Source organism: Ovis aries, chromosome 1, assembly GCF_016772045.2.
Source record: "Ovis aries strain OAR_USU_Benz2616 breed Rambouillet chromosome 1, ARS-UI_Ramb_v3.0, whole genome shotgun sequence".
Classification (NCBI taxonomy): Eukaryota; Metazoa; Chordata; class Mammalia; order Artiodactyla; family Bovidae; genus Ovis; species Ovis aries.
The window spans coordinates 177754541-177769086 of NC_056054.1; the positions used below are offsets into that span (position 1 = coordinate 177754541).

Genomic DNA, 14546 nt, shown 5'->3' on the forward strand with positions numbered 1-14546 from the left:
AAAGACAGCTGTTTGTTTTTGTTTAGTTGCTGTCATGTTGGACTCTTTGCAACGCCATAGATGGTAGCCCACCAGGCTCCTCTGTCCTTGAGATTTTTCAGGCAAGAATACTGGAGTGCATTACCATTTCCTTCTCCAGGGGATCTTCCTGACCCAGGGATAGAACTTGAGTTTCCAGCATTGGCAGGTAGATTCTTTACTGCTGAGACACCAGAGAAGCTCTTTACTGCTGAGACACCAGAGAAGCCTCAAAGATAGCAAATGAACAGGGTGAGGGTATCAATAGATAGAAAATTACTAAGAAGAAACCTCAAATGTCAAGGGATTCTTGCTAAAGGCAGGCCAAAGATTGAGATTCTCTACATTAAAGGAAGAGATTGAAGAACTTAATCAGCTATCAAAGGAAAGCAGATATCAAGGTAGTGGGATTTTCTCCATGTTGACAGCAGGATTCTTTCTACAGTTGGGCAGGCAGATGAGATAAGGATCCCAGAATGAGGCCTGGCCATAAAGAGGGCTCAGAAGAGATTATCTGAAGTTTGATTCTCAAGGAGAGGGTCTTTTCAGTGGCCACTGCCCAGGACATATATTTTACTTATATTTGTGAAATGAGTAGTTCTAAAAATATAGGAAATAAATACAAAAAGGACAGGCAGTTAAAAAGGACTTCAATTTAAAATTTCCCTCTCTTACCATTATAAAGCCTAAAGCATTATTAGTCATTTTATCACTGTTAGTAATAAATAAAAAAGCCAGGAAGCAAATGTGTACAACATGACATAATTTGTTTGTCAGGCTTTACTTAGCTATCTTCCACCCCTTTCAGCAGGCAGTTTCTCACTTGCTTTCTGATGACTGTCCCCTGAATGACGCAGAGTTTTGTCCAGATCAGCAGAGCAGTGCTTCCCTTTTAAAGGGCGATTGATCAACTTTCCACTGATGCCCAGTGCCCAGAGGGAAGCACGCCTGTCTCACAGGGAAATGGGGAGCAATGTGTGAACTTTATTCCACCCTCGAAATTGCTCTCCTTTACCTTGAATCTAATTCAGGTTGACCTGCGGAAGAATAGGAGAAATGGAAGCAGGGGACTTTCATGAGGAAGGGCCTGGGTTTTCTGAGGACTGCAAGAGGAGAGGAAGTAAAAAACGAAACCAAAAAACCTCTTGAACAGGGATTTTTAGAGAGTGTAGCTAGAAAGCTGAGAGCAGAATTAGAAAGTGAGGCTCCTGGAGTTGGCATGAGATGCCAGCAAGAGAAATGGGTAGGTGTTGGGGTGGGGAAGAATTTTTAAAAAATATTTATTTATTTGGCTGCACTGGATCTTAGTTGGGGCACTTGGAATCTTTAGTTGCTGTATGCAAAATAAATTCTTAGTTGCGGCATGTGGAATCTAGTTCCTGAGCTCCATGCGTTGGGAGGGTGAGTCTTAGCCACTGGACCACCAGGGAAGTCCCTCTTTTTTTTTTTTTTTAATTGAGGCAAAACTGTCATGAAACATCATATAATTTCAGGAGCACAACATTATAAATTGATATTTATATACATTACAAAAGGGGTCATCATCCTAAGTCTAATCACTATCCATCACCATACAATTGACTTCCTTTATGCATTTCACCCTCCCCTGGGCAGTGTGGGGATTTCTAAGAAGCCGTGCTGAGGGTTAGAAGTTAGATCTCTTAATATTCCTTTGTAGATGCAGGCAAACATTTAAAAGACTTGTAAATATCTGGGGGTTGTTGGATTGTATCCTCCTGAAGCAAACTTGCCTTGAGGCTGGGCTCTAGGAGGCCTGATTCAGAGTAACACTAAGAAGTCTTTAGTTGGGATTTGTGAAGCTCTCTGCTAGGTCCCTTTAACATTCACTATATAGCAATGAGGCAGCTTCAGTTTCTGAACTGGAGCCGGTGGAGGTAAATTGATTCCATCCCTCTAGCTAGCTTGAATATGGCAGCCAGTTCTTCTCAAGCGGGAATGTAAGGGTCTGAAAAGCTGGCTTTGAAGCACCTCTGGATGTTCACCTGCAGAACACCTAAAAATGGACAAAGAAAACAGAAATATTTCATCCAAAGCTGTTGATGTGAATGTAAGTACATTGTGAGAAACCTTCTCTGTTACTTGAATGCCGTTTATTGTTGACCTTGTTAGTAAAACGAGACTGAGTCACTTTAAAAAAATGAAGGAAACAATAATAACATACTTAACCTTCCTTTGGTACTTAATGAACTTTACAAATATGAGCTTGTTTTAAAGTGCTATAGTTGGTAATTGATTTGCAGCTGTTTTTCTAAAACTCCAGGGAAATTGTACTGATCTCTATACAAATTCCATTTTAAAATTTAATCAGGGCTAACTGAGACTGCCTGTAATGTGTTCCCGCACTTAAAGACCCAACTTTGGCCTTGTTAGTCCATCATGGCCTAGCACTGCTCTAAGTTTTCCTTTTTGACTTCTTGGGGGGTATATTTTAAAGTAGCTTGACGCCATAGTCAACTCATCCTATAACAGAAAGTTTTCTATTTAGAAACAGCATCCTCAGTCCTACAGAACATCACATTCGATGAACTCTGGTCTAGTTCAATTTCACTGGGAGGCATGCAAGCTAGATTTCACTCCAGGGGTTGACAAGAGTGTTTGGCACAAAGAATGAGGGAGCCATGAATAATTTAGAATGTTCTTGGCCACACATTATCCCATTAATTGGTAGGATTAAAGACTGGAAGACATGTACTTTGTAGGGAACAGTGAGAGAGAGTAAGAGAGAATGAGAACACTCTTAGAGGAGAGCTCAAAAGAGGAATTATTTCTTTAATATTGGTGTTCCACATTCTTGCCTTTAAAAGAATGTGTGGTTAAAAGTTATTTCATCATTGATGTTTAGTTACCTTGACATGTATAAATCTCTCCTTCAATGAAGCTGAACTCTCACTTACATTATTAAAGAATTCACAGCATCAAATGACAGAGTAGAGGAGAAAAAAAAAGAGGAGGGCAAAGAGTTAAATAATACCCTTTTTTTCCTGTCGCTGTTGCAGACAACACTTTGTATGTCAATATGCTAAAACTGGTAATTTTCTAATCTAACATGAGTCTCCTATTTCATTCTGTATTTTTTGGTCATTGTTTCATTTGTGATTGAGAAACTGAATTATTGTTCAGGCCAGTCGCTGACTTCTAGAGCATGCCTGTGAGGTGATGGTAAAACAAGCACTTGACCCCTGTCCTTCATCGCCACACAAACTGAAGGAGGAAAGGAACAGGCTGAGCTGACTCAATCCTGAAAAAGAAGGAAGCTCCATCTTACATTCCCAGTGATCTTTGGAGTATCGGGCTGCTTGCATTTTCAGTGAACTTTGGACTATGTGCCAGGTAGCCATGGAGATAACACACCTGCAGCAGAACAGGCCTCACGGACTGATAAACACCAGATTCCGCACCAAGATTTCCCACAGTCAGAAAGAATGCAATAATCCTCTCTGTGGCCAATCACCTTGTAACCTTCAGGGCACCCGTTGGTGTAGGCTACAATGTATGCCAGCTGACCCTTCTGATTATGAGTCATGGCTGTAACCTGATTGTATTTCCCTTTAACATTTTCCAGGCTAGGTTTAAGGAATTTGGGGATGGGATCTTGAGTACGAACACTTAAGGTATGAAAGGTTTTCACAAAAGTCGGTCAGGGTCCCTGGCTGAAGAGGAAACTCTGCCTCGGACCCCCCAGTGTAATAAACTGCAGTCCACTACCCATGCTGTCCTTCTGAGTGAGTTTGCTTCCCAGAGCATTTGGCTACAACAAAACAAGAGAATCATTCTGAACTTTTCTCTTTACTGAAGCCAAACTCAGCCTCTGTACTTGGACAAAGAATTGATTTTCAGTGACAGTTTTTGATGAAGTAGAAAAAATAGCTTTATTGCTTTGGTAGTCAAAAGGAGCCACAGTGGGCTAATGTCCTCAGAATTGTATGTCCCAACCTGGAGGAGATAGTGAGAAATTTTGTAGTAATGGTTCACAGAGGTTATGACCAGTTTGTGGACCACCTTCTGATTGGTTGGTGGTGAGGTAAGTGGGAGTCAACATCATTAACCTTCTGGTTCCAACCAGTCTGGGATTTACATGCTTGTGGGCAGCATACCATTAATTTCTCCTACCTGGTAGGGATTTCAGTATCTGCAAAATGGCTCAAAAATATTGTTATGTGTATCCCTTGATGGAGAACCAAGACTGACCCAAGGCTTGACTATTGTTCCTCCCTTTTCTCTGCATCCACCCTTCCCTAGTTAGCAACAGTTTGAACCTGCTCGTTGGAACTCAGGAAAGGTAATGGAGGCTGAATGAAGCCCATGTCCTGTAATCAAGAAATGGGGGACACAGAACAGCTTTTGTGTCCAGGAACCCCTGGACACAGGGAGGTCCTGCTTGGTTTCATGACCACCGGTTCATGAAGCCATAATTAGGAAATCAGTTCGTTTCTTTGAGGAACTCACTTCTATTCTTACTGTCAATCCTGCCTCAGCCTAGAAGACACTGATTGTGGGGAAAAAAGCTATATATATTGCAAACACATACATTCCCAGAGATGTGGACTCATGAATCAACCCACAGTCTGCCCTTTAGGTCCTTTAGTCTTCACTTACATAAAATTCAGGTCTATCCTCTCTAGTATCTATTTAGCAGAATTGGAAAGTTGAGGGGAGAACCTGGATACAATTTCACTGGAGTTCATATACTGTTTTTTTTTTTTCCTGATTGGTCTTAATTGTGTGATTTAGTGCAAGCCATTGCTTATGTAGATCATTTGATTTATGCAGGCCTTTTAGCACTAAGATTCTCCTGACTGAGTGGTTGTATTTAAGCCCTAGACTACTTCTAATTGTTAACACATCTCTCATTCTTTTGAAGATATCCAATATCTCAGTTCAGGTCATCAGTGCCCCAGGGAAGTTGCCAGGGAGACGACCACCAAGAAAACCCATCGCCGGAGCCAAACCCAAGAAGCAACTCAAGAAGAAAGCTCCCTTTTGGAACACCCAAAACAAAATCGTTCTTTTCACAGTATTTTTATTCATCCTAGCGGTCATAGCCTGGACACTGCTGTGGCTCTACATCAGTGAGTTGAAATCCCTTGTACCTTTGGTGTTAGGGCTTGCCCCGAGGGTTCTATTGGCAATGCAGGTCCCATGTGCCCCTGGGTGTTTCTGATAGAATTTTCTTACTTGTTAGACTGAAAGCCATTTTCAAAACTGTTGAGGTTTTAAGGAAGAAGCCAGAATTGTCTTTCCCATTTCTTACTTTACCACCACTGCTTTCTTCCCAGAGGAGCAGAGATACCAGCAAGAGAAGACCTGAGGAAAATGCTTGGGAGCTTTTGACTGGTTCAGAAATGTAACACATTTTTAGCTGTGAAAAATGAATGGAATGCTAAGTTGTTTTATTTCCTTATCCACCCACTCAGGCCTGTTGCTAGGCAACCTCATGCTTCCAGCTCCCTGCACTTCAGTTTACTAATGCACCTTTCTCTTCTTTGTTTTTATGTTGTTTATCCAGTTGATTATGTTTTTGTCAATCTTACTGATGCTTTTGAATAGGAGTAATAACTAAGTTCTTCCTTAGAGAGTAGTTACCCAAGCAGCTCAGTAACTATAGCATTTATTGATTTATGCTGGACTTCCCACCCTACACATGATTATATTTAATGCAAGATACTCTCAAGGATATTAAAATTTGATTGGAAAACTAAATTATAGGCAAAGAATTAATGAATATTGTCTTGAGAAGTTCAGGTCAATTATATATAGAAATTGATCACCTATGATTTGTGTGGTACTATGCATCAGGCACACCAAGATGCATCTCCTACTTTTAAAAAGCTCAGAGATGCATTTTCTACTTTCAAAAAACTCACAGCTCAGTGCTAGAGAGGGAGTGAGGACAGATTTTTTTTTTTTTTTTCTTAAGCAATTACTTTGAAGTCACAGAAGGGAAGCATCCAACAACCTGTTCAGGGATCGAGTCTAGATAAGGCTTCATGAACTGGCTTCTGAAAATTCATTTGACACAGCCTGGGAGGGCCCACTATGAGCTGGACCCTGTGAAAGGCATGGAACAGAGTGGTAGACAGGAAAGAATCTGTCTTTACAGACTAGTGAAGGCAGTCAAGTCAATGAGCAATTAAGACAAACACAAAAGACACACAGCCCCATCCCAGAGCAAACCAACTTATTTCCCATCAGTTCTCTGCCAGCCCTAAACTGATGTATTTGCATTGCCTAGCACATTCATATAAAGTTTTGGGACATCACTATGATGAGGTAATTTGTTGGTTGTCTGAACATCAGAGAAGGGCATTTCAGAAAGACAGGCTAGTATGAGGAAAGGAAAACAGGTATGAATAAGAGAATTGTTTCACAAACAACAGAGGTTAGTTTTGATACATGAAATTTGAGCATGGAGGGTGGCCTTGAAAAATGTTAAAAAACAAAAATTCAACCAAGTAAATCTAGTGATATAATTGGCTTTATGTACTTGCTCATGAATCACAGCATCCCATCTATTAACAGTCAATAAAATAGTAAATGGTAAATACTAGCAAATAAGTCAATAAATACTATTTTATTTAATAGTAAATAGAAACCTTGGAGCTGGTGAACAAAATGGAAGATTTTATAAGCAGAAGGAGGGTGGGACAAGGAGGCTATTAGCAGGAGAAAAGACAGAATTGTTCTGGGCAGCCCCTCAGATCTTGGGGGAGCAGGGGTCTTTATCATGCGGTTTGCCTCTAGTGTTGATCAGGAATTTTCAAATTGTCTGTTTAAAGGTCACATTCCCTGGAGGGAGTGAAACTGCAATTAAGCCTTTTTCTTTATAATTTTATTTATTTGTTAGTATTTTCAAATTTATTTTTTGGCTGTGCTGGGTCTTTGTTTCTTTGTGTAGGCTCTCTCTCGTGCATGGGGGAAGGGGCTTCTCATTGTGATGGCTTCTCATCACTGCAGAGCACAGGCTCCAGGGTGAGCGGGCTTTAGTAGTTGTGGTGCATGGACAGGGCATGTGGCATCTTCCCAGACCAGGGGTCAAACCTGTGTCCTCTGCGCTGTCAGTCAGATTCTTATCCACTGCACCACAAGAGAAGTTCTGCAATTAGGTCTTAATTTGCAGTCATGGGGGCAAAAGACTCCATTTGGGGCTTGTGATTTTTTATTTTTTATTTTTGGATGCACCTTGAGGCTTGTGGGATTTTATTTCCAGAGTCCAAACTCTGTCCAGTAACAGTGAGAGCATGTAGTCTTAACCACTGGAGCAACAGGAAATTTCCATGTGATTTTTTTTTTTTTAACAGAAATGAGGTGGACAGCTCATCTGGAAGACCATTTGTTGTTGAATGCAAGCTTGTTCAATGCACAGTGAGGTTAAATAAACCATAATATTGGAGGCTGGAGTAGAGAAAGGTTTATTGCAGGGGTCAGCAAGGAGAATGGGTGACTTATGCTCTAAAGTCCCCGATGGTTTGCAGGGAGAAGTTATTACAGGCAAAATCTGGACTGAGGACTGTTGGGTATACAACTATCCTCTAATTGGTTGGTGACCTAACAGGGTGGTATTTAAGGATTCTTGTGCTTAGCCTGAAGTTACCATCCTCCATCTGTATGGGTGGTTCCTGCAGAAGAACCAGGATACTGGACTATAGTTTCTTGATTGTTCCTTTGTTTCTGCATTCTTTTACTTCCCTGATTTTTTATAAATAAGAAAACGGGGAACACAGAAAGGCTTTTGTGCCTAAGGAGGGCCCCACAGGGTCCTGCTCAGTTTCACAAGCAGGGATTGTATGTTGACCTGAGCAGAAGAGTTAGATAAATGTAAGCTGGCTAAACTGAACTCTCTTGCGTTGTTTATCCCTCGAATACCTACGGATAGAAGAAGGAAGCTCACCACCTGTGAGCTTCCAGGTGGTCAGAACTTTCATTTAAATTTTAAGAATCTGCAACAGAAAAAAAAAAAAAACCCACATAAGAATGACTTTCTTAGTAAAATCAGAGACAGAAACAAATGCTTCTTTATACAAGAGGCCTAATGGGGCAAAGTGGTGTGTCCAAGGTTACATAACTGTTGTTGAACCCAAGTTCATGTGCCCAACTCACAGTGAAGCCAAGCAAATTGCAATGTCAGAATTTAGAGCAAGAAAGGTTTATTTTATGAGCCAAGCAAGGAGAATGGGCAGCTAATGCTCAAAAGATGCTAACTCCCTGATGGTCTTCAAGGAAGAGTTTTTAAAGGAAAATTTTGTGAATGTGGGCTGAGGGGTGTGTGACTTTCCTCTGATGGTTGGTGGTGAGATAACAGGATGGTATGTCAGAAATCTCAACCTTCTGGTTCAATCTGTTTCAATCTCAGCCTTCTGGTTCAAGCCAGTCTGGAGTCCACGTGTTTGTGCTCAGACTGAAGTCACCATTCTCCACCTGTTTGGGGGCCTTAGTTCCTATGCTGCTGCTAGGTTGCTTCAGTTGTGTCTGACTCTGTGCGGCCCCATAGATGGCAGCCCACCAGGCTCCCCCATCCGTGGGATTCTCCAGGCAAGAACAGTGGAGTGGGTTGCCATTTCCTTCTCCAATGCATGAAAGTGAAAAGTGAAAGGGAAGTCGCTCAGTCGTGTCTGACTCTTAGCGACCCCGTGGACTGCAGCCCACCAGGCTCCTCCATCCATGGGATTTTCCAGGCAAGAGTACTGGAGTGGGGTGCCTCTGCCTTAAGAACGCAAAGATATAGACCAGATTGTGACTGTTAGGTAGTAAGAATAGGAAAAAGGAGTCCAGAATGACAGTGACTAAAAGACAAGGAAGGGAAAAGCCTGCGAAAATAGAACAGAGGAAGGTCGGAGGAGGGAGTGAGGACCTCAGGTAGGGCAAACAGCACTCTTGGCTAGCCCAGTTTACACAGGGCAAGTCCGGGGGAGGAGAAAAACATAAAAACAGGAGCCAAAGGGCCAGGGCTCGCTCTCTGTCTCTCTCCTCTTTGTGTCTTTTGGGTCGGCAAGACTTCCTGCCTCGAGGATATATTTTCCTTTATTTTCTAAATAAAACTGAGCTGTAACTTGGAGCTGTGACACTGGCCCGTCCGAGGGCTGTAACGCCGGTCCGTCGCTTCAAATTTTTGTTGTGACAAAACAGAGCTGAGGAAATTACACACTCCCCTGACATGATGTATATCCCTCGAGGAGGAACTAGGTCTCTGCTTTATCGCTGTACAATTGTTTCATGACCACATTTCCTTTATTTCTGCATTCTTTCATTTCTAACTGGTAACGATTTGAATCTACCTTTTGTAACTCAGGGAAGGTCTGGGAGGATGAATCCTTTTTCCTGCAAAAAAGAAATGGGGAAAACAGAAAGGCTTCTGTACCCAGGAGGGTCCCACAGGGTCTTGCTCTGTTTCAGTTCCCTCTTTTCTTTGAGGTGAACAGTTGTAGGACAAGAAAAGGAAGAGAGTTTTGGACAGAAAAGTTAGTCCTAAACTTGGCAGAGGAATTCAGTTTTAGGAGGCTCAACTTCATAACTTGAAAGAACAAATTTAGGACAGGAGCTCAGGCCTCTGGCCCCTCCCCACCCCTCCACAGCCTCAGTACACGGCTAACGTGACCCCTGAATGGATCACACAGGGAGGTAGCTCCCCAGTCTTCATACAGGTTGCACCTTCTTTTTTTTTTTTTTCTTTTAATATTTGTTCCACTGTGTCTGGTCTCAGGTATGGCATGCATGGAGATCTTTGTTGCATCATTCAAGACCGTCCATTTTGGTACACAGACTCTCTAGTAGTGGTGTGCTGGCTCCATAGTTATGGCACATGGGCATGTGGAATTCTAGTTCCCTGACCAGAGATTGAACCTGTGTCCCCTGCATTGCAAGGCAGATTCTTAACCACTGGACCACCAAGGAAATCCTGGTTGCACCTTCTTTTAATTCAGCCATCACTTATTTAGCATTTCCAGGTGCTGGGCATTGCACTAAGAGACTATTCTCTGTTTTCCTCTCCCCTCCTTTCCACCAACATTGATTGAGCTTGAAATCTGAGTCAGGCACTCACTACCCATGTTAAGGGCTGAGGAACAAAAAAATTTACTGTTCCTTTAGAAAGGCAGAAATGCAGATGGAAGTTCTGATACCATGGGACATGTGTCTCAGCAAAGAAATATACCGTGGCCATGAGAACCTGGGGGTGATGCCTCATAGCAATAAAACCTTGTAACAAAAAGGAAAGTCTGAAAAGAGAGTCCTCATCTCCCTAGGCTATTCTCAGGGATCTGAAGGCATCTCAAATATGGCAATATCTTTGTCTGTCTTGGCAGCAGTTTCTGGCTCAAATAATATCCAGTCCCGTGGTCCTCCTTGGACAGAATATTTGAGCAGGAGTTATCTTACTGAGCGACTTCACTTTTCACTTTCTTCACTTTTCACTTTCATGCATTAGAGAAGGAAATGGCAACCCACTCCAGTGTTCTTGCCTGGAGAATCCCAGGGACGGGGGAGCCTGGTGGGCTGCCGTCCATGGGGTCGCACAGAGTCAGACATGACTGAAGTGACTTAGCAGTATCTGACACTGGACTGAGGACCGCACTTTGTGAATAAGCTCTCCATGCATTTCTCAGAGCTAAAGATCGGCCCAGCACCCAGGGCATCATCCACAAAAGTCAGAAAGGAGATGAGAGACTTGGGGCTCAGTGGAGGTCAGCTGGGGGAGTCCTTCCCTCTTCACCCACTTGTGCTCATGACACTCCAGAGCCTGGCAGTGTACATTTCTTACCCCCTTACCTGCCACAGACGCGAGACATGTGAACACTGTCTATGCTCTACGTTTTTGGCCCCTTAGTGACTCTGAAAGTGAAAGTTCCTCAGTCCTGTTGGGCTCTTTGCGACCCCATGGACTAAAGAGTCTATGTAATTTTCCAAGCCAGAATACTGGAGGGGGTAGCTTTTCCCTTCTCCAGGGGGTCTTCCCAACCCAAGGATCAAACCCAGGTCTCCTGCATTGCAGGTGGATTCTTTACCAGCGGAGCCACAAGGGAAGCCCAAGAATACTGGAGTGGGTAGCCTATCCCTTCTCTAGTGAATCTTCCTAACTCAGGAACTGAACCAGGGTCTCCTGTATTGCAAGCAGACTCTACCAACTGAGCTATAAAAAGTCCTTATTTAGTGACTCTAGGACAGATGCTGATGGAAGAGATGTTGTAAACTACATTTAGAGCTTCTCAGACTACGACCAGTAAAATACAAACTGTCTAAAATAAAAGCATTTTAGAACAGTGATACAGACATAGATCATGCCTTACCACCACACAGATGGGAAGGCATCCTGACCACCTTTCCTCCTGTCTTACAGGTGAGACTGAAAGCAGAGATGCTTTTTACTTTGCTGGGATGTTTCGCATCACCAACATTGAGTTCCTTCCTGAATACCGACAGAAGGAGTCCAGGGAATTTCTGTCAGTGGCGCAGACTGTGCAGCAAGTGGTGAGGTGATGGCGGGAGCTGGGAGAGGCTGGGAAAGGTGAGGTCAGTAGGGGAGGGATGGGGGCTGAAGGAAGAACTCAGGAAAACATGGGATTTAGCTCGTCATGGTTGTAAGATAAAATTGCTATTTTATAGAATTATTTCTTTTTTTTTTCCACTGAAAATAAAAAGAAATGACTTCCTGAGCTTCAGTTTTTCTTATCTATAAAATAAAGTAATTGGATCAGATGAACTTTAAAATGCCTTCTAGTACAGAAATTACATGCATGCTGATTAATTCTGTGATCCATACACATTTATTTCAAAACTGATATACTATCATCTCTTCACTTAAAAAAACCCACTTTTCCTATTATAGAACTAATTCGTATTTATTGTAAACATTTGCAAAATTTAGAAAAAGTATTAAAAAAATAAAAATCTCCTTTAATGCAATCTCCAGAGATAGAGCCTCTTGATTTTGGACCACACAGACATAGGCTATAGCACAGACCTGGAGTATTAGTAGATATTCAGTTTTATAATCTGACTTTTTCTTCTTAATATTGCATGTTTCTATGCGAGTACATAGTCTTTGAAAAAACATAAATTTTGATAGCTTTGAAGTTGGCAAGTCCCTTTTATTAGATATTTAAGTTGTTTCCAATTTTTGCTGTTACAATGTTATAACAAAACCACCAGGTAAGCTGTGTGTCTCTGATTACTTCCTTAGCTGAGTTCCTAGAAGTATAACTGGTCAAACAGAAAAATATCTATCATGGCCTTTCCTAAACATCAATTGTCTCTCCAATTAGCCCAAAGAGGGAGACATTCTTTTTAAATCTCCTTAACATTTTTTCCAATCCCAGGCAGGACTCCTCCATCCCCACCCAGAATCTCTCTACTGCTGGAGTGATCCTTCAACAGTAACATTCCTCCTTTGGCATAAGGATAACATACTGATTCTGAAGAATGGCAGGCAAGCACTTTTCTAGATCTGTCCCCTGATCATCCCAGTCTCATTTTTCACCACTTTCTCCCACAGGAACTTTGTGAAATAAAGCAGTCTTTGCTTGGTATGAATAATCGTTGCACATTATGAATAATCATTGCACTTACCTGTCTGGTGGCTCTGATTTCTCGTGTTACTCACTTTGGACCTAAACCTTTCTGTCCAGCCTCTAGGGAATGAAATTCCACCCGTCATTCATGACCCATCCAAAAAACTTTCTCAAAGCAACCCTCCCTGGCCTCCTGCAGACTCAATGCTGGCTTTGTGTAGACCCTGTTTGTATAGTTAGTACTGTGCTCAACCCATTTAATTATAACTATTTATCATCCCACCCAAAGAAGTAGGCATTTTTATCACCTCTTTATAGAATATAAAAGAGAGAAGGTGACGGGGGAAAGGAAGCTCAGCAGGCCAAGGTGACATGTTCTGTGTTGCACAGTGAATTTAAACTCCGTGGATCATATTTTTCCATGATGCTGTATTATTTCCAAGGTTTCGGGAGTTTTGTGTTTTCCTCATGGGCCATTTGTTGTTCAGTCATGTCTGACTCTTTGCAACCCCATGGACATTCTGCACTCCAGGCTTCTCTATCCATCACCATCTCCCGGAGCTTGTTCAAACTCACATCCATTGGCTGGGTCATGCCATCCAACCTTTGTCCTCTGTTGTCCCCTTCTCCTCCTGCCTTCAACCTTTCCCAGCATCAGGGTCTTTTCTAATGAATTGGCTCTTCACATCAGGTAGCCAAAGTATTGGAGCTTCAGCTTCAGCATCAGTCCCACCAATGAATATTCAGGATTGATTTCCTTCTGTATTGACTGGTTTGATGTCCTTGCAGTCCTAGGGACTCTCAAGAGTCTTCTCCAACACCACAGTTCAAAAGCATTAATTCTTCGGCACTCAGCCTTCTTTATGGTCAAACTCTCACATCCACACATAACTTCTGGAAGAACCATAACATTGACTAGATGGACCTTTGTTGGCAAAGTAATGTCTTTGCTTTTTAATATGCTGTCTAGGTTGGTCATAGCTTTTCTTCCAAGAAACAAGTTTCTTTTAATTCCATGGGTGCAGTCACCATCTGCAGTGATTTTGGAGCCCAAGAAAATAAAGTCCATTACTTTTTCCATTGTTTCCCCATTCATTTGCCATGAAGTAATGGGACTAGATCCCATGATCTTAGTTTTTTGAATGTTGAGTTTTGAGCCAGCTTTTCCACTTTCCTCTTTCACCTTCATCAAGAGGCTCTGGTAGGTTAGGTAGATGATTTTGCTACTATGTAGCTACTATGTAAGAATGCTCAAATTACTGCACAGTTGCACTCATCTGACACGCTAGTAAAGTAATGCTTAAAATTCTCCAAGCCAGGCTTCAGCAATACGTGAAATGTGAACTTCCAGATGTTCAAGCTGGTTTTAGAAAAGGCAGAGATCAAATTGCCAACATCTGCTAGATCATCAAAAAAGTGAGAGAGTTCCAGAAAAACATCTATTTCTGCTTTATTGACTATGCCAAAGCCTTTGACTGTGTGGATCACAATAAACTGTGGAAAATTCTGAAAGAGAAGGGAATACCAGACCACCTGACTTGTCTCTTGAGAAACCTGTATGCAGGTCAGGAAGCAATAGTTAGAACTGGACATGGAACAACAGACTGGTTCCAAAGAGGAAAAGGAGTATGTCAAGGCTGTATATTGTCACCCTGCTTATTTAACTTATATGCAGAGTACATCATGAGAAATGCTGGGCTGGAGGAAGCACAAGCTGGAATCCAGATTGCCAGGAGAAATATCAATAACCTCAGATATACAGATGACACCACCCTTATGGCAGAAAGTGAAGAGGAACGAAAAAGCCTCTTGATGAAAGTGAAAGAGGAGAGTGAAAAAGTTGGCTTAAAGCTCAACATTCAGAAAAGTAAGATCATGGCAGCTGGTCCAATCACTTCATGGGAAATAGATGGGGAAACAGTATCAGATTTTATTTTTGGGGGGCTCCAAAATCACTGCAGATGGTGACTGCAGCCATGAAAGTAAAAGACGCTTACTCCTTGGAAG

General features: G+C 42.1%; 1 protein-coding gene across 1 annotated transcript in view; it reads left to right on the forward strand.

The window, feature by feature from the left end:
- The first annotated feature begins 938 nt into the window (after positions 1 to 938).
- The window catches only part of TMPRSS7 (transmembrane serine protease 7), a 54241-nt gene continuing 40633 nt past the window's right edge, over positions 939 to 14546 (forward strand). The window contains exons 1-3 of the mRNA XM_027965922.3: positions 939 to 2086; positions 4901 to 5108; positions 11369 to 11499. Of these exons, the coding sequence (XP_027821723.2) occupies positions 2039 to 2086; positions 4901 to 5108; positions 11369 to 11499 (387 nt within the window). The 5' untranslated portion in view covers positions 939 to 2038. The remainder of the gene's footprint in view (positions 2087 to 4900; positions 5109 to 11368; positions 11500 to 14546) is intronic.